General features: G+C 48.8%; 1 protein-coding gene across 1 annotated transcript; it reads right to left on the reverse strand.

The window, feature by feature from the left end:
- Positions 1–1,450: 1,450 nt before the first annotated feature.
- On the reverse strand, positions 1,451–12,091 carry LOC119179272 (endothelin-converting enzyme 1). The gene is made up of 4 exons (XM_075869961.1): positions 11,822–12,091; positions 6,829–7,235; positions 5,181–5,538; positions 1,451–1,759 (listed from the first exon to the last, which is right to left on the reverse strand). Exons 1-4 carry the CDS (start codon positions 12,089–12,091, stop codon positions 1,451–1,453), a joined length of 1,344 nt encoding a protein of 447 aa, XP_075726076.1.
- Positions 12,092–20,780: the final 8,689 nt, after the last annotated feature.

Consider the following 20,780-nt stretch of genomic DNA (forward strand, 5'->3'; position numbering starts at 1 on the left):
GATTGGCCACATAACTGTTGGGTGATGCTAGCGGTCATCCTTTGTAGACTTCGAACATGAGGTCAAAATTATAATTACTTTCTTATGGTAAACACACGGTCGTTTCTGCCGATGTGATGAACGGTCTGCTCATTCGCGCCTTAATCAGAAAAACATTTTACGGGTGGTAGACACTCCCTTCAATGTTTTGTGGTTTCACGTGCCAATTAAACTCGCGATTCGGTTATATGTGGCACACAACAGTGTAGGGCTGTGACCACCTCTACTGAAGGGCGCTCACCACGACCAAAATCAATGCCCCCACATTCGGCTCAAAAGGAGAGAAACGTAGCCACCCAACAAAGAAGGTAAACCACCATCGCAATAGCTTTAATATTAGTAGTAGCAGCAGAATGTAGTAGTATTAACACACGCTCACAACTGTTTACAGGTGCATCACCAACACCACAGAACTCTTTTTACGCTAGCAATTTGTTCTGCAGTTGACGCCGCGAAACTACGATATGGTTATGAGGCATGGTCTATTGTAGAGGTCTCCGGAATAATCTTGAAGACCTTGGGTTATTTAATCTGCACCTTAAACCTAGTGACTGGGTGCTCTATACCCATTCAAATGCGCCCATTCTGGCCGAGGATCCAATTCACAGCCACAAGCACAGTAGCATGACTCGTTAGCTGATAAATTACAGCCGCGAGTTGCAATGCGCTCTGAAGATCTCTATTCGAATAACGCTTTTACTACACCGGCGAAATTGATAATCACAATGCGATGCTTGTCCCCTCGCTGTAAACTTTAGCGGACGACAGAGTCGCAAAAAATGGCTGGCGTCGCTCTATCCCAGGATACCATGGACCCGAGGTGACAGCTTGGCCCTCTTCACCAGACGTCGCCTGCCTTCAAGGCGCGAAATTGTCAGTTGGGCCTCCACCCGATTTCATGGTGTGTAGATGAAGACGCACATTCTAAACATCTGTTTCGCACCCAGCACAGCGATATGTGGCATTGCTGGGTTAAGTCCACACTTCCATACATATGATAGAGTGTATCCCTTGCAGATCAGCATGTGTAGTTGTTTTGGCAGCGTAAGTGTTTGTTAATAAATTGTACGCGGAGGTGGGCGAAGCCAAAAGCGCAGGTGCACTGGCGTCGCTCGCCTTCGCTTGCTTCGCGCAAACGGAAGCCAGCAGACATAGCTTGTATTAGCGCGGAACATATGAAAAAAGGGAAAAGGCAACACAGACGCCAAGAAAAATAGGCGCTACAGTAATAACAATTGCCAGTGCTTCGCCCGCTGGTCACAATTCACTCAGTGAAGATGCGTGCATTTTTTTCGCTTGTTTAAGTTAAAGCGATTCGACACGCACATTTAATAAACATACACATAGTGCACTGTATACCGTGCCAACGCTATAGTCGTTTCCAACGATATACGGTGCACGGCGTTATAGGCTAAACGAAGCTCTTGCATTGGTGCCTCGATCGCATTTTGCTTCTCGGAGGGCACGCAAAGGCGTCGCTGAAGTCTTCCTTGTGTTTAAGGGGCTCGTTGCACAGCGCCGCGCCGTGTTGCGCCCCGCACTGCATGTAGCACAGCATCACGTAGAACAGCTGGCGTCCCGACAGGGGCACGCCGGGCAGCCTCTGTTCGTCGAAGGACGCCTCCGTCTTGAGCACCGCCAGCGCGACGTCTATTGCGGCGCCGGACGCCATGTGGAGGCCCACTCTTCGCTCCCATTCGGCGTCGGTCTCCCTCGGTCGCTGAAACAAAGTGCGACCCATAATGGGACTGATCGTGCCGTAAGCTTATCTTTACGTCGGAAGAAAATAGTAGGACGTCTGAAGCTTCGCCTTCAAGATTTGATAGAGATGGCGTAATCTGGCCTGGTGCGAATTAGCTTCCGATGCTTCGATTCACGCCGCCCCGCCGCGGTGGTCTAGTGGCTGAAGTACTCGGCTGCTGGCCCGCAGGTCGCGGGATCAAATCCCCGCTGTGGCGGCTGCATTTCAGATGGAAACGGAAATGTTGAAGGCCCGTGGGCTCAGATTTGGTTGCACGTTAAAGAACGCCAGGCGATCGACATTTCCGCAGCCCTCCGCTACGGCATCTCTCATAAATAAGGTGGTTTTGGGACGTTAAACCCCACATATCAATATCGGTTCATGCCTAAACCATGCCGTTAGGGAACGAACGACTGTGCGCGTAACACTGGTGATTTCATGGTACCACTGAATGCCTTGTGCAAGCGCACTTAGGTGGCCATTGGGCCACATTTATTCCCGTTCCGAATCAGCAAAACGTGTCCGACGCGCGTCCGCAGGGCAACACGCGAATCCACGCAGCTGTTCACAATTGTTTATGGTTCTGCTGCCGGTTACAATTAAGTATGTCTGATCACTTTGTAATCGGCGGGCCATCAAAACACTGAATCGTTGCCCAGTTCACATCTTTCGCCACCTGGCGCGAAGCGCTCGCGCCACGCTATACACGACGCGTTAAGGAGACTTATGCCGCTAATAACATTCATATAGTGTTTCATTCCCAAACCACTTCGAACAAACATTGTCACTCTGATAGATTGCCTGTGTGCCAACGCTGACGCCCTGGGTTCGATTCCCACTCGGACCCAGAAATTTCTATTATTCACTTTCTTCGAATATTTTATCGCTTACAACCAACGACGCTGATACTGAATACCGAAGGTACCCGCTATGTGTCTGTAAGGTATTACGTGCACAATTCTGATCCTGCATGTGGCTGATGACGATGACTTGTATAGCTAAGCACGTTGCAGTACGTGGGAAGCATAAAATCACACACTCGTTGCGTAATCAGCGTCACGTGATGAGTGGTTGGTATTTTACTCTTCTTCCTCGCTATACACCACAGATTGACGGCATTCCTTGCCCGATGTTGATTTATTTGATTGATCGGCGGGATTTAACGTCCCAAAACCACCATACGATTGTGAGAGACGCCGTAGTAGTGGGCTCCGGAAATTTCGACCATTTGGGTCCTTGCCCGATGCGACGCCTGTATGGAGTACTTTTGCCAATAAGATTCAAGCACCAGCATCGGTGTAGGTCGAAAACTACTAGTATGCAGGTAGCACGTGTTCGAATCCTATTTGATGCTGCGTATACTTTTGCGACTGCTTTTCCATGTCTGTGTCTATCGATTAGTTTTTTTTTATGTCTATCGGTTACGCCACCGACCGGGACTGGCCTTTAAGGACTACGCTAAAAAATACCAGGTTCCCAACATAGGTAGCGATATGCTATGCTTCTTCGTGTAACCTCAATTAAAGTCACGTCCAATTTCGTCTAATTTACTTAATCAAAATAAAAAACCACGTTTTAAAAAGCAACTCACTCGTTATTAAGCCACTGTGGAGAAGGTACACCAGCATATAAATACCATGACCTAGGTTTCTGTAGCGTGTACTCCATACTTGCCCGTTTTATCTAGGCCCTACAGATGTCGCCATTTATCCGAATGAAAAATTACCCCTACCATCGGCGGGATTCCAACCTTCGAATCACCAAACCCGATGTTCTGTGAATTGAATTACGACTGCGGGGGGGGGGGGGTGCTCGCTTGTCTGCTTTGTAGAGTATTTATGTGTGCTTAGGCCTAATCCCCGGTAGTGTTAGCCAGTGCCCCTCGCTGCCCTGTTTCGTGGCAGAGGGAGAGAGAAAAGACTTCATTGAACACAATTGGCCGGCCATTTGGTCTCGGTGGCTTTAGGTGACGGCTCGAAGTCCCTGGACTGGGTTGGCATCCCCGCCCCGCCGGACGGCCCTGAGTTGGTCGTTCAGCAGTAAAAAAAAATCACGTATCCCTACGAAGTGAATCATGAAAAGTGGGCAACGCTGAGCGTATCGTATCGGTAAGTAACCACACGTTACCCGACTGTTGCCCCACATATTGTAAAGTTAGTGGCATTGAGTGTATATAGAGATAAAAATTTTAATTATTTTTCCCTTTGCTGTCGTCTTAGGCGATTCAAGAAGAATTTTAAAAATTGGCGCATTGGAGGATATGCCTCTAAAGTGAATCCAAGCACCGACCACCTTATACCGGTGGCGAGACATACCATTTCAATAAGGGTGATTTGTTGGGATAGAGTGCTCGAAATGTCCCATTGTGTTACGGGTTTCCCTGAAGAAATAAAGTATACATTTAAGGGCTCGTTTTCCTTGTTAGACACAATAATAATCAGATCTAACAGACATCAAGGCGCATTTTAGTAGCGATCACCTCATCAGTGCCCTTCTCTATGGTTTATTTTCGCCGGAAATAGCGATCTCTCACTTTACGCCCATGTCTAGGTTGAAGTCTATTGTGATACATTTCTTTGTGCCTCACATACGTTTCGACTATAGCAACGGTTAATACCGGGATCACTATGGAAGACAAGGCAAGGTCCTCAGGAGCTTGGAGCCGCTCGCTGGACTACACTTCCTTTTAAACTATAAAAACCATGAATTTAATCTGATATCTGATCCCTTTTACAACAAACAGCGTCCGCATATTTTATCCTCTTTAACCGTTTTCTTATTGAGTGACCTTTGCCGCAGAAATTTCCACTGTTTAAGTGTGGCATGTCAGCTGGTCAAGGGCCACTAAAATCCATCGCTTGCTGTTCGTTGATCGCGGAAAAGGACCGAGCAGGTCAGCACCAACGACCTCAAACAGGGAACCTGGGGAGCTATGGGGTGAGGACTCGCTTGCTGGATTCCGTGCTGACCAGTTGTGCCCTCGCGATCTCCGACGTCAGCGTATCTCTGACCTACTGGGCTGGCCCTACGTCATCTCCTGACGCCGATCTCCGACGACAGCGCAGCTCTGAGCTACTGGACTTGCCCTACGTCATCTCCTGACGCCGACACGAGCTCTCGCAAGTGGTGCCCTGTCCTTGGACTCCTGTGACCGTGTTTCCATCTTTTCTATCTCTCCTATCCCCTTGATATGTCCTCGCTCGCTGTCCCAGTGCATCTCTCTCTCTCTCTCTACACCTTTATTGCTATTCTTTTAATCCCTCATCACCCCCATCTCTCGTGAGCTACTGCTGAGGTGTCGCACTCTGATGCAGACAGTAACGGGGCTCATTTTTCTCTTCTTTTCCCTCTTATGGCCAAATCTCTCAGGAGCTTCGCCCATAGAGCTCGCTCGACTTACGTCTTCGTACATTGCCGCGTAGAAGCAGCTTCGGAAGATATCTAGGGAATCGGTGCTGTGGCCCTCGTGACGAAGGTCGACGTAGCTGAAAATGGTGGCCTTGGCCACTTCGACGCCGAACGTGCCCAGGCGCACCGGCGCTGGCGCGGACACGTGGTACACGGGTGGCGCTAGTACGGAAGGCTTGAGGGTGTAGTCTAGCCGGTCGGGATAGGCGAAGAACGCGTACAGTTGGTCCCGCAGCATCCACGTATGAATCTGCGTACCGATGGCGTCCGCGTCTGTCTGACGGAGGGCGTTAGCAGCGTCTCGCACGTTCCTCACGAAGCTCACCTCCATGTCCGGAAAACGGGAGAACCTGTGACCAGCAATCGAAGCACCGACAACTTCAGAAACAGTGTGAAAGGTACAGAATTGCTTCTATTTTTTTGGCACGCTGTTTCCACTATGGTGGTTCGGTGCCTACAGAACCGGAAATTTCTCGAAAGGATCGTACAGTGCAGACCGAATAACATGCTGCTCGTCATGCTTTTGTACCCCCCACCCCCTTCATGTAATACTCTGAAAAGGGCCTTTAAGGGTAAATAAATGATCATGATGATGATGATGATGACGACAGTGATTGATGACTTCGTAAGCCTTCAGTTCCTCAACAAAACGAAAACTGTTCATCGTTGTCAACACGAGGGACACTGAATATCATCACCTCTTGAAGGCGCCACCCATGACGGTGATCATGACATTACGGAAAATGAAAATTTCGTAGTTCACATGAGATAACGTCACGTTACGACGTCGTAGTCACGTCAGATCACCGCTTTGTGAAAGTTGGGTCGATCATGTGAGCAGTGCAAGACGAGGTGAGGTGAGAAAGGTTTGCAGCGCCTCGAATCCAGGAGGCATTGACACGACGACGTCGTTGCAGGTGATCGCGTGAGAATAAATCACGTGAACTCCATACGATGATCCCAATTTGTGCCAATTCATGAGTTAACACGAAATCAGGTGAGGTGCACACGAAGCTTTTAGTCGCATCGATACTGCAGGTACTGCAATTGTATATTAGGCACAGAGGGAGGTTGGGGAGGCGGGAATAAATCCCTTCTTAAGCAGACCGCATAGCGCAGACCCGAACGTAGAACAAGAATAGTCCTATTTTACAACACTCCCCCATCGCAGATAGTGCTGGTACGTACGCACAGGGCCTAGAACTGCAAAAAGAAGAGTATTACAGGCTGCAGAAAAAAATGCCGAAGTACCACGCGAGACCTACACCGCAATTGTAGGCCCTTTGATAATGAAGGCTCCTTGTGCATGCCCCATTATTGTCTTATTCTATGTAAGGTTCTGCGCTTTGTATTATACTTGAGCGAGCACCAATGAACACGGTCAAAACTTGTTCCTTTTAAGATCAATACATCCACAGGCGTGCACACGTGGTTAGGAAGGGAGGCGCAGAAACAGCTCCATACATTGACATGATAGAAAGGGGGAACTGCGACGAACCATCACCACCTCCCCCCCCCCCCTCGTGAAGAGGAACCCCGCTCCCGCGTATCAATGCATCCACTAAGATGACGAAGACGACGGTTACCGCTTTCGAGTTGTCTCGCGTCAATGCAGAGGGAATATGCGAGATCTTTCTAACCTGGCCTCGAGGTCATGCGCACTGGCGATGTTCATGATGCTGAAGACTACGTCCATCTCAAACCAAGGGTAGGTGGCCCTGTCGAGGCTCTGGTACACGGTGCGACGCACGGCCCTGGCGATGCGTGCAGCGTCGGCGCGCACCGGTTCTGTGTATACGCTCGCCACGAACGGCACGAACAGGGCCACTCCCATGGTCGCTAACGTGAAGGACAGGCACGCGCGCTGGTGTTGCGCCGCGACATGCTCACCGTAGCCGTGGTAGTTTGCGATCAGCTGTCTGTTGGCGAACCACGAGGTGAACTGGACACACAGCCAGCCGATGACGAGCTCTACGACGGTCTCCTTTTGCGCGATCAGCTGCAGCGCCACCAGGAAATACTCCCGGTGGCTCGTCGAGATCGTGATCTGGATGTGTAGCACACGAAAGAAGGGTCTTTGTTGCCTTTAGGTGAGTTGACTGTTGGACAATCCGCATGTGTTTAGAATAACTGGTTAATGATTTATAGTACTTGGTACTCTACTATGGGAGCGCACTAGTCTGTCCCGTTGGCCTAGTGCTTATAGCACTAGGCCCGTGAACTGTTAGATAAAGCCTCTCTGGCTGAAGCTGTTGCAGTAATGTGTGTTTAGAAAAAAGTTTTTAACGATTTAGAGTAAGAGCTACTCTACTATGGAAGAACATAAAGCCGTGCCGTAGGTCTTGGTTATGTAAAAAACGCCCACGCATATCCATGAAATAAATTCTGATGATGGTGCGAAGCAGTATGCATCAGATTAGGTATTATGGCCTTCTGTTTTGTTCTGGATAACAGCCTTTTATTTTGATATTGTTAAATTTGTGTTCTGTCATGTGATTTGAGTGATGAGTGTAAATGTCGATGTATTTGCGGGGTTATATTTTGTATGTTCCGGTTAACAGCCTTTTGAGAATTTTTTGTTCTTCACAGATGATCCGGTTTCTATGTTCGTTGTAGAGAGCCGGCGGTGGTTTATGGACGGAGGGACATTGTGCGGAGTTAAGGTACTTCGCTCCTAAATATTGGTCAGCTTCGCACAGCTGGCGCAAATCCCGAGAAAACAGGGAACCCAGTGGCATCCTTTTTATTTCCTCCTCCTCACCCTAGCTTACCTATGCCCCTCCCATGCCACACTTCACTATGCAATGATACGCTGTGCCGCTCACTTCCTTCTTCCTCACTATCACATCAGTCCTCCTCATGCTCGGTTTTAATTAGCATTCTCGCGCAATAATATAGAAGGCTATGTTGTGATTTCTCTCTCTCTCTCTCTGTTTCTTCCTATCTCTTCCGCTGTCACAGCTAGGCTTAACTATTTCGTGCAAGATACACGCGCAGAAACAAACTGTCTATCAACTCCGGGATATGATGAGCAGCAGGCTACACTCCGCGAAAGCTGCCGAAAGAAATGTCGCGTTAAAATCTTTAAAGGTGAACGGCTGAACGTCTACACGAATAAAGTATAGCGAATCATGAAAATAAGTGTCCGTAGCATCAAATCGAAGTCTGCGTTCATCGTTAGCTCAAATACACAACGTATGCTACGCCGGTGAAGGGTTATAAAGTATATTGTTTTCAGTTGCTCGTGTCGCGTAGAAGCTACGACATTGTGTGCTGCAACTGGTGGACTGGACCTCCCTATAGGGAGGTCAGCCAAGGGGCTACCGGACATCTAGGAGCACAGCTACGTTTGCTTATAGTGTTTCAAATAAGTTGTATCCGTTAATCCATTGGTCTCTGCTCGCCTATATGCATGCGTGTTCGATGTGCACACGATGTTATCGGAGGGTGTCATTGTGGTGTGCAAGGTAATCATATGCAGACATTATGCAGGATAACATTTTAATTGCAGCATATCTGAATAGTAAAGCTACAAACGTATCACTACTTCCGGATAAGTGATAAGTGTAACTAAATAATCGCTATAACGGTAGTAAAGTTTCTAATTTGACAGCTTCTACTTTCGCTTGCTACATAGCTATTGAATACTAGATGAGAAGATGCACTTTGCCTCACGTGTGTAACGCCGCACGTACGTGCGTCCGTACGAACGTACCGCAACGCGTTCCCCTCACCGCAGAGGTTGTAGCGGTACCAAGTACAGGTCCCGTCACAGCTGCGTGTTACCGTCACGCTCCCCTCGCAGGTGCGCCGTGACATCACTCTCTCCCTCCCCCGCAGCACGCTCGCCTCAGCACCCGAAACTGCAGCTAGCTGCCGTCTCCTCCACCCGCAACACCCTTCAATCTCGCTTCACCCTCTCCACCTCTTTCAAAGCTCGACCGAACGTCCAATAAAAAAAATTGCCCGCAGCTTCCCTCGGGGGAACACTGAGGAGGATGCGGAGCATATAATTGGTTAACGGGGTGTTAAAGTGCGACTTACTTGGGTCGATGGCTAAATTGGTTAACGTGGTTGTGAAATGGGGTGTTAAATTGCGACTTACTTGGGTCGATGGCTAAATTGGTTAACGTGGTTGTAGGAGGGGGTGTTAAATGAGTGAACACGTACACACGTATGCGAAAGGGCGGCGCTGGTCGAAGGGACGTCGATCATTGTGTTTGTGGATTCGTTGGAATTCATTTCACCGCGACCTTGGACGTCGACGCGCCGTACAAACCAACCGACGAGCGGCAACTGAGCGAGCGAGCGCCGACCTTGAGTATATATACAGCTCGACGGCGCATGCACTGTCAGCTGTTGAATGTTCTCGAAGCGCGACGCCACATGCGCGTCCACTGGAGAATCCGGAGAATTGTAGATGTCGAACGCGGTGTGTAGAGGAGGAAGGGTGCACAAATGGTGGAGGAGTGAAGCACGCGCGGTGTGTAGAGGAGGAAGGGATGCACAGATGGTGGAAGAGTGGGCGACGGCGCGACGGCGCATGCGCGCGCGTCAGCTGTCGAATGTTCGAGAAGCGGTGCGGACGGCGCGGACGGCGCACTACAAGGCGCGAGTATAAGATGCTCCGCATCTAAAAAAACACTCTTTCGGTTCATTTATCTGCGATGAAACGTACACGAAACCCAACCCACCTCCCGTGTCCTTGAGTTTTAAAAAAACGCTCACCAAGTAAAGGCAAAAACTCACAAACGCGAAAATTCATGCGACAGCGAGGAGCGACGCAACGTAGATTGCCTTCGCGCGAACAGTCGCTAGAGCAGACAAACCTCATTCACGCGATGGCTTCGGCGAGTGAATTCAACCTTTGCTTGCACGAGGCCGTCTACTCGTACCAAGAAAATCGCGTAGTGAGCGGTATGCAATTTAAAAATAAGATATATTGTGGCGTAATAGAACGGAAAGTGTTTATTATTGCCTTGCAGCCCTTTTTTATGTGCACGTGCACAAACATTACGTTATTTCTTCGTTGTGCACGCGTGACTCGAGTGGAGAGGTGAGTGAGAGGGGGTGGCGATTTCGCAGCACATGAAGAGAACCGGCAGTACGTCAGTCATGTACATCCTGTCCCGGTGCTTTGAGCACAGCACTTCCGGGCGATGGGCGACGGTTTCCAAATCTGGAGAACCGAGTGATCGCGCGAAAACTACCACGCGACACGTCGCGCGAACGCCCTGTTTCGTCGCTCACAGCAACGCTCGTCGCTGTCGCGTGCATTTTCGCGTTTGTGAGGTTTGGCCTTAAACGCTACACCGTGTTTCGCTTCAAACCGTTCTTCTAGCGCCCTTGTCGACGCCCTTTTCAGCCGGGTGAACGCCATGCACACCACTGCTCCTTCGCATTCAATACAGCCCTTCTAAAAACTTGCCCGTAGCTTCCCTCGGGGGAACACGGAGGAGGATGCGGACCATATAATTGGTTAACGGGGTGTTAAAGTGCGACTTACTTGGGTCGATGGCTGAATTGGTTAACGTGGTTGTGAAATGGGGTGTTAAATTGCGACTTACTTGGGTCGATGGCTAAATTGGTTAACGTGGTTGTAGGAGGGGGTGTTAAATGAGTGAACACGTACACACGTATGCGAAAGGGCGGCGCTGGTCGAAGGGACGTCGATCATTGTGTTTGTGGATTCGTTGGAATTCATTTCACCGCGACCTTGGACGTCGACGCGCCGTACAAACCAACCGACGAGCGGCAACTGAGCGAGCGAGCGCCGACCTTGAGTATATTATATACAGCACGGCGGCGCATGCACTGTCAGCTGTTGAATGTTCTCGAAGCGCGACGCCACATGCGCGTCCACTAGAGAATCAGGAGAATTGTAGATGTCGAACGTGGGGTGTAGAGGAGGAAGGGTGCACAGATGGTGGAGGAGTGAAGCGCGCGCGGTGTGTAGAGGAGGAAGGGATGCACAGATGGTGGAAGAGTGGGCGACGGCGCGAAGGCGCATGCGCGCGCGTCAGCTGTCGAATGTTCGAGAAGCGGTGCGGACGGCGCGGACGGCGCGGACGGCGCACTACAAGGCGCGAGTATAAGATGCTTCCGCATCTAAAACGACAGCAACACTGGGCGGTGGCGTCCATGGTAAAGGAAGAAACTACCACAAAAGCGTGCATCCAACGGGCTCCGTTCTTTTATATTCCGCCTTCGTTATGGCAGCGACATCCCACGCAATTCTACGCTGAAGTTGTAGCTGCGGTCACAGGAACGCTCTGTCGTCGACTTGATTATGTAAAACTCAACTAGCCTGTCTGCATTTAGAGGCAGAAGGAAAAACATATCAATGTCTCACCCGGCCGTGGGGAAAACAGTCGCATGGAACGCCGCTTGCATAACGAAGGCTGAATAGAAAAGAACCCGTAGCCCAGCGGACGCACGCTTTTCGTGGTTGTTTCTTCCTTTACCATGGACGCCACCGCCCAGTGTTGCCGTCGTTTTTGCAAGGGGTCTATCAGGGTCCCCATCGGGGAGTTGGTCCATACATTTTTTTGTGACATGGGCTAACTGCAGGTTGTAAGTATAGATATTTCTCTTAAAGGTGCAGCGCGCCTCTGTGTAAACACGTCCCCGCACCTCTTCGCTTCCGGTGAGGTCGTAGTGCCTCGCGATGGTAGTCGTCCACCGTTCCCACGTTCCGGATGTGTCGTAGGGGCTTCTTTCGAACACGTACGCTCGACGCGCCACGCTATACATCTGGAGAAGTGGTTCCAAGACCTCGGCCTCGAACCCAAGCATATCTTCGAAGGTGACGCCGTCTGTTACGCCGGCACCGTAGTGCGTGTACAGCGTCTCGAAGTAGTGTCGGTGGGCCGGCGACCCCGGCACGAGCCTTAGAACCGTCATCTTGAAGAGGTCGAGGCCTCGAGTAGGTTTCACAATGATCTATAAAATCAGAGAGAAAATGGATGCTTGGTCGACGAGGTACGATGGAGTAGAAATAAGAACAGCCCAAAATACAAAGCACTAGTATAGGCACCCGGAAAGGCAGTTTACGAGATCTGATTGTAGCGGCAAAACACACAGCCTAGCGAGTAGGCGCAGCAAAAGCGAGCCTTCCAATGCGTACCCTAGTGAGTATACGCAGCAAAACCGAACTTGCACGTGCATATAATTTTGTTTTTTAGTTGCGAGCAAGGGATTCACGGCTGATTAAGCGCCCAGGAAGCGTTCTTTGAAAACGTGCCAGAAAGGGCACTGACACTTCAGCGTGTCACTGTGTTGAGTGAGCGTTCCATTCTCTTAGTATCCCTGGTGGTCGGTACCAACAATGCTGAGGCGGCCCAATGAGCTTCGTCACGACCTCTCGTCTACTGTCGGGTGCCTATGAGAAGCTCACGAAGTCGCTTATGCATTCACATGAAGGGCAGGTTTGACCATATTGACCTGACGAGCGCAGTGCACACACAGGGCGTTCATGACCACGTCTGCAAAGTTTTCCAAACCTACGCGCCGCGTAAATAGATCAAATTTCAAGTTTAACGCTGCGCACCCCCATACGAAAAGGAGACGTACAGGACGGGATGCAGGTCCGTCCTCTATGTAGATGTATCTTATCTGACGTCGCCAACCGTAGCCGTAACACCTCGATGATTATTTGGCACATGCGCATTTTTTTTTCAATTTGTTGCTCGAATAAATGACTAAAGCTTGAGAGCAATATTAAAGCACACGTACGAAACATGTGCGTTTTTTAAAATTATGACTGCGAATCACAGCGAGGCTATTCTGCCCCCGCTTCGCATGCGTTAATAATCAGGTGCTTTGCGCATCGTGGAGAGGCAACCCCATAAAATGAAAGTATACGTTTTCTACCGCGTTCCAGCACTCGTCAGGCTCATCTATTTTCCCACGTTTATTTATATGTTCAAGCATGCAGCCCTGGCTGATAATACCGCTATTTTCACGTCCATACAAGTGTGACACCTTACATGTTAGGATTGAAAGCCAAGCGATCGGTGAGGACACAGCCGGCTTAATTCGTATAGAGATGATGCGCGACGCTGGGAACGCCACCTCAATAAGCTTCACGCCACAGCACCGCTCGCGTCTCGGGGACTCGGGCTGGTTCGGGCACAGTATACCTTATTTGAACATGGCGTGCCCATGCGTATGAGCCATACGATTCTCCCGCTCAAGTGCCGAAAAAGGCAGCGAAGGGATTTGGCTTGCGAAGACTACACGGGGCAAACAGCAATGGCTTCAAGCGTACATGGTTTCATCATACATGGTTTCGCGGCGCTTCAAAACACTGGCTTTCTCAGCTTCTAATGAAAGAGATGGAAAAATTCTTGTGGCAGTTTACCTGGTACGCCGAACCTTCATTCCCCCCAGCGATAAGCTGGACAGGACGCAGGCGAACTGCAGATGTGCACGTACCCTAAGCTCTCACTGTGTAGCAGACTACCTGAATGCACATCCTACATATATATGAAAGGTCCGGTGTATGGACGTCGCCACATTAACCCCCAAGCTCTGGCAATGTATGAGAAACTGGGAAGTTGCTAAACTCCGGAACCCTTCCACAGCGGTGGGCCGCTGCCTTGCGCAGCCCCAACAACCAGCCTAGAGCTTTCAAACAGGCACTAAGCAGGTCCTTTAAGTTCGCCCACCACCAATGACACCGGAATGTCTGCGAAACGAGCTCTGTAACGCTATCGCGTTAGATATGTTACGTGCTACGGGACACCAGCTGTCTATACAAGAATGATCGTCCCTAGACGTCTTCGCGGCGAGCAGCGCCAGCTAATCACCATAGGCAGAAGCGCACAGATATACACGATATTATAACCAGAGGACGACCTTTGCCTGCTGAAAGGCAGGGCCTTCCAGCAGGCACTGAGTCTTCGCATGCAAGGTCTCGAAGTCTCCACGTGGGATATACCTAACCCCTGGTCGGCTAAAGTTGTGCCAGACTGCCAATAAAGCTGTTAGCAGCCGAGACAATGCTCTTTATAATGGGCAACAACTTCCAAAAAAAAGCAGCGATGGAGTAGTGGTTAGAGCATCCGCCTTGCATGCAAGAGGTCCGTGGTTCAAATCCCGGTACCGCGCAGTTCCCAACCGGATTAAAAAAAAATCCGCGTGTTGATGGAACTGCATTAAGAGGCCTGGGGTGCGGCCTCACCGGCAAACACCGCCGAGAACGCACTCTCTCACCAGAGAAGCATTGGCCACCCTGGTGCAGTATCTGGCCACTACCTCCCACATGCTTACGTCAAATACCTCACGGCCCTCAGTCCCCAGCAGCTGCGAAGCAACTGACCACGGCGGTGGTCAGATCTGCAACGCAGCAGAGGGTGCTAAGAATCTCTGGATCCGGACAGGCCGCCATTGGAACCTGAACTTGGCAACGTTTACTGCTAGAACCTTATCTAGTGAGGGAAGTCTAGCTGTACTATTCGAGGAGCTAGAGAGTGTTAAATGGGATATAATAGGGCTCAGTGAGGTTAGGAGGACAGATGAGGCCTATACGGTGCTACAGAATGGGCACGTCCTTGGCTACAGGGGCTTGGCAGACAGAAGAGAACTGGGAGTGGGCTTCCTAATTCACAGAAACATAGCTGCCAACATAGAGGAATACTTTAGCAATAATGAAAGGGTGGTAGGTATCGTAATTAAACTGAATAAAAGATACAAAATGAAGGTAGTACAGGCTTACGCGCCTACATCCAGCCATGATGACGCTTCAGTTGAAAGCTTCTATGAAGACGTGGAATCGGCAATGAGTAAGGTAAAAACACAGTACACTATAGTGATGGGCGACTTTAATGCAAAGGTAGGGAAGAAGCAGGCTGGAGACCAGGCAGTAGGAGATTATGGCATCGGTACTAGAAACGCCAGAGGAGAGCTACTAGTAAAATTCGCAGAACGCAATAATTTACGGATTTTGAATACCTTCTACCGAAAACGAGAAAACCGCAAGTGGACATGGAGGAGCCCTAATGACGAAAATAAGAACGAAATAGGCTTTATAATGAGTGCACACCCTGGAATCGTGCAGGATGTGGAAGTGATTGGCAAGGTACGATGCAGTGACCATAGAATGGTTCGGTCTCGAATTCGCCTAGACTTGAAGAAGGAACGGCAGATACTGATACGCAAGAAGCCAATCAATCAGCTAGCACTGAAAGGGAAAGTACAGGAATTCAGAGTGTCGCTGCAGAACAGGTACTCGGCTCTTAGTGAGGAAACCAACCTTAGTGTAGATACAATGAATGATAATCTGACGAGTATCGTTACGGAGTGTGCAGTGCAAGTTGGAGGCAAGGTAGTTAGACAGGACACTGGCAAGCTTTTTCAGGAAACGAAGAACCTAACTAAGAAGCGTCAAATCATGAAAGTGTCAAGTACAACAGACAAAATAGAACTGGCAGAGCTTTCGAAGTTGATTATTAGACGTAAGGTATGCGATGTAAGAAGGTATAACATGGAGAGAATTGAACACGCTCTGAAAAACGGAGGAAGTGTCAAAGCATTGAAGAGGAGACTTGGGATAGGCAAATGTCGGATGTATGCACTAAGGGACAAAAAAGGCAAAATAACTACCATTATGGATAGGATAGTTAAAATAGCGGAGGAGTTTACAGAGATCTGTACAGTAGCCGAGACAACCACGACCTTAATACTATAAGAACTAGCAGTAACCCAGATTACACCCCACCAGTAATGATAGAAGAAGTCAGAAAAGCTTTGGAGAGCATGCAAAGGGGCAAAGCTGCTGGTGAGGATCAGGTAACATCAGACCTGCTGAAAGATGGAGGACAGATTGTGTTAGAAAAACTAGCCACCCTGTTTACGAGGTGTCTCCTGACGGGAAGGGTACCAGAGTCTTGGAAGAATGCTAATATCATCTTAATACATAAGAAAGGAGATGACAAGGACTTGAAGAATTATAGGCCGATCAGCTTGCTCTCTGTAGTATACAAGCTATTTACAAAGGTAATTGCTAGCAGAGTAAAGAAAACATTAGAATTCAATCAACCAAAGGAACAAGCAGGATTTCGAACAGGCTACTCAACAATTGACCACATTCATACTATCAATCAGGTAATAGAGAAATGGTCAGAGTATAACCAACCACTATACATAGCCTTCATAGATTACGAGAAGGCGTTTGATTCAGTAGAAATATCAGCCGTCATGCAAACACTGCGGAATCAGGGCGTAGATGAAGTATATATAAACATTCTGGAAGAAATCTACAGGGGATCAACTGCTACCATAATGCTGCATAAAGAAAGCAACAGAATACCAATCAAGAAGGGTGTAAGGCAGGGGGACACAATTTCCCCAATGCTATTTACCGCGTGCTTACAGGAGGTTTTCAGAAGCCTAGAATGGGAGCAGTTAGGGATAAGAGTTAATGGAGAATACCTTAGTAACCTGCGCTTCGCCGATGACATTGCATTGCTGAGTAACTCGGGGGACGAATTGCAACTCATGATTACGGAGTTAGACAAGGAGAGCAGAAAGGTGGGTCTTAAAATTAATCTACAGAAAACGAAAGTAATGTACAACAACCTCGGCAAGGAGCAGCGCTTCGAGATAGGTAATACTGTACTTGAAGTTGTAAAAGACTATGTCTACTTAGGGCAGGTAATAACCGCAGAGCCGAACCACGAGATTGAAGTAACTAGAAGAATAAGAATGGGGTGGAGCACATTCGGCAAGCACTCTCAAATTATGACAGGTAGATTGCCACTATTCCTCAAGAGGAAGGTATATAACAGCTGTATTTTGCCGGTACTTAGCCATGGAGCAGAAACCTGGAGACTTACAAAGAGGGTTCAGCTTAAATTGAGGAGGACGCAGCGAGCAATGGAAAGAAAAATGGTAGGTGTAACCTTAAGAGACAAGAAGAGAGCAGAGTGGATTAGGAAATAAACGGGGGTTAAGGATATCATAGCTGAAATCAAGAAGAAGAAATGGACATGGGCAGGGCATGTAGCGCGTAGACAGGATAACCACTGGTCATTAAGGGTAACTGACTGGATTCCCAGAGAAGAGAAGCGGGTTAGGGGGAGACAGAAGGTTAGGTGGGCAGATGAGATTACGAAGTTTGCGGGTATAAATTGGCAGCAGCAAGCACAGGACCGGGTTAACTGGTGGAACATGGGAGAGGCCTTTGTCCTGCAGTGGACGTAGTCAGGCTGATGATGATGATGATGATGATGATGATGATGATGATGATGAACTTCCAGTGATTGATGAATTATTCATCAAGTCACCTGGTGAGGGGACCTTAAAAGCAACTCGCGGGTGAAAGCAGCCGTCTTCTTTCATCGATGTTCGCCCCGCCGCGGTGGTCTAGTGGCTAAGGTACTCGGCTGCTGACCCGCAGGGCGCGGGTTCGAATCCCGGCTGCGGCGGCTGCATTTCCGATGGAGGCGGAAATGTTGTAGGCCCGTGTGCTCAGATTTGGGTGCACGTTAAAGAACCCCAGGTGGTCTAAATTTCCGGAGCCCTCCACTACGGCGTCTCTCATAATCATATAGTGGTTTTGGGACGTTAAACCCCACATATCAATCAATCTTTCATCGATGTATATCGAGTTACTGTATATGCTACCTTTAGGTATCATATAGAAGCAGCAGATATGTCGACTGGCCCTGCCCCCTTTCGAAAACTTTTGAAGGGGAAGACGCTACGAATATCCGCAAGGTGCAGACGGAAGACTTTTCAATTTATCGGGGCTCAGCAACATATACTCTACGTTGTACCGTCACGTTTGCCCGTGGCGCAACGGTTCGTCAACTTTATTTCACATATCTTTGGAGTGTGAGTGATCCAGAGCAAGAGAATCTGAACTCTCTTCTTTTAGACAACAATATTGTAGGAAGTTCGGAGCAGCGGGAGGCACAACTTGCCAGCTCGGACGCTGAGGTGCAATTAGCACTTGTGAGTCACGTTGGGCGAGCGGCGTAAGCTAGCGGAGCCCTGGACTTGGGGCCCCAACCTCCATGCATGCTCTGAATACAATTTGTGCCCCTTCCCTCAAAATAAAGTTTTGTTATTCTTCTTCTCCATTTAACGTAAAACTGCCTCCGAGCATGACCTCCAAGATTGGAGTCAGTTCATATGGCTTTGCACTGGCTCCGTGATCAGACAACTTTTTGAAAGCCACGACGCTATGTAATGAGTCTAATGACACCCATTATGTCTTATCACGTACGTCATATAGACGGCATGACAATGTCACAAATTTCAGCTACTTTTGATGCCGCCGTGGCATCAATGGTGACGTCAAACTTAGGATGCGTTATTCAACAATATCTTGCAACACTCGTTCTTGACATTGCGGGAGGCGAGACACCGATGGTTGAATTTCGCATTTGAGGAGGCATCAAGGCATATCTCCCTAAAAATAACACAGATTGCATCACTCATGCACTTACAAACGTCAACGGTGTGACACGTATCATTCTTGTAGAAGTACTCTGGCTTTTGCGCTGTCTGTGTTTAAAGCTAGAGCGAAAAAAAAACCATTACTCTCATCTCGCATGGTCATTCCACAGCCGCTACATAACATCCGCCACGTCCCGATGACTTTTAGCCACCGGGGCGCAAAGGAAGGCGCGTTTGTTCGGCTTTGGTAAAACAACAAGAGCCGCATGGATCAATTGCGAGGTTGAAAAATAGGAGAATGCTCCTGGCTCTCGGCCAGCTTGGACACCATTGTGTCCGAGCCAGAAGCGTTAAGTCTCCTGGCTCTTCGTATGGTGGCTGTGCACAGCCACCTTATTACAGCCGAAGTTCTTGCTCTTTCGTCTCTGCCAGACATGCATGGCCCCTGCGCTTTTCTTGATCTAAGTCATGTCACGCTATCCGCTGCATAGATGTGTCGCAGCTGCATTCGATTGGGGCCTAGCCGCTGCGATAATGGCGTGGCGAGGAGCCAAGCCTTCTGTGCTTTCCGTCGTAGACACGCAAGCCTAAGTGATGAACTGTGCCTCGATTCAGACGACGCATACCGAGGAGGCCAACGAAGTTGTCTATGAACTCACGACGCAAACGCCGCCGTCAGGTTATTTAGGAGACGCCGAGTAGCCTGGCAGATTGGTGAAATTCATGGAGGTGGCAAAAACAGTGACAGCTCCACCATGGCTACAGTTTACTTGCGGTACTTTGCGAAATAAATAATTCGTCGAAGTCAGCGCTGTGCAAGTGTCACACCATGGTGCCTTGTTTAGGATGGTGCACGAGCATATAGACTTTCACTTCTTTCAAGTTGGTCAGTTATGGATCGCGTGGACTTTCAACGGATTGTTGTTTACCAAACAACGAGAGAGAAAGAGTTGTGCCTAAAGTTTTTTTATTGCGTGCTACAGCTCCGAGCATTTCATTCTCTTAGCGCAACCTTGGTTCTTATGAGCGCCCTCTGAAACACACACAGAAACCCGCAAACACGCAGGCACATATACGCGCACACGTAAATGCACGCACGTGAATGGGAATGGCACGACGGAGATGTTGTATCACTGCTGAACTGTCCTAATTAAAGAAATTGATCATCAACTCCTAAATATAATAAAACGTCGTGGTTTTAACGAGCGGGAACAAGGATACGCTTACGATGCATGCCGCAGTAGAGGGCTTCATTCTTTTGAACCACCTGATATCGAGCCTGCACTGACAACACACACTCTAGGGGTCTCTATAGCATTCAATCTTTATCAAAATACGATAGAATTTGCAGTTGGGATGTAACCTATGACTTTAGGGTCACAAGCCGAGCATCGTAGCCAATGTAACATTGCACGGAGGCGGACGATTTGATTGTTGGGGTACACAGTACGCAGGACAACGTATCCATCATGTCAATATTCTCGCATACATAGCAACAGCGTTTTTAACCCACGAAGTGTTGATATTCTGTTTCAGCAAGACTCATTGACAGAACACATGGGTGCGTTCTACTGTTACATAGGGCACATACCTACCAATCTAAGACCTGCGACCCTGGAGGAGTGCATGGCTGACTGATTTCTTCACCATACATCATGAAGACACTATTAGAACATTTGAAACTTCTAAAGCCTGCCTGATGACTAGGTCTTGCTTCTTTCTGAAGACGTGGTCTGGGGTTGGTTTATTTCACAGAGAAAGCTGCTGAAGGATCACAACAGCAACCGGTCTTGATACCTAAGTTGTTCCCATGGAACTTTTACGACCACATGGAAGTTGCACCGTAACCTTATTCGTGGCAGCCGAGTGTTATACCGTAGAGCTGCGTCAGTGTTTGAAAATCTTTCACAAAAATATCCTATACAGGTGTCATATCGGGAAAGAAATCACGCTAACACGTGTAATTAATCGTGGGAAAAGAGTAAAAACACAAGCAGGCCTCACACAATGCGAAATGCTCAATTAGCGGATCGTCCAATGCTCCCAGCTCATTACGAAGGGCACAGCCATAACTCCACAGCCGTAGTTACGACGGTCTCTATAGACTATTCTACCGAGGTGTTTTAGCGCTGCCATGCTTTGCTGTTCGCCTTTGTGTTTCGCGCCCTTAACAAATAATTGAACAGTG

The sequence above is a fragment of the Rhipicephalus microplus genome, chromosome 7, assembly GCF_043290135.1.
Source record: "Rhipicephalus microplus isolate Deutch F79 chromosome 7, USDA_Rmic, whole genome shotgun sequence".
NCBI classification, from domain to species: Eukaryota; Metazoa; Arthropoda; class Arachnida; order Ixodida; family Ixodidae; genus Rhipicephalus; species Rhipicephalus microplus.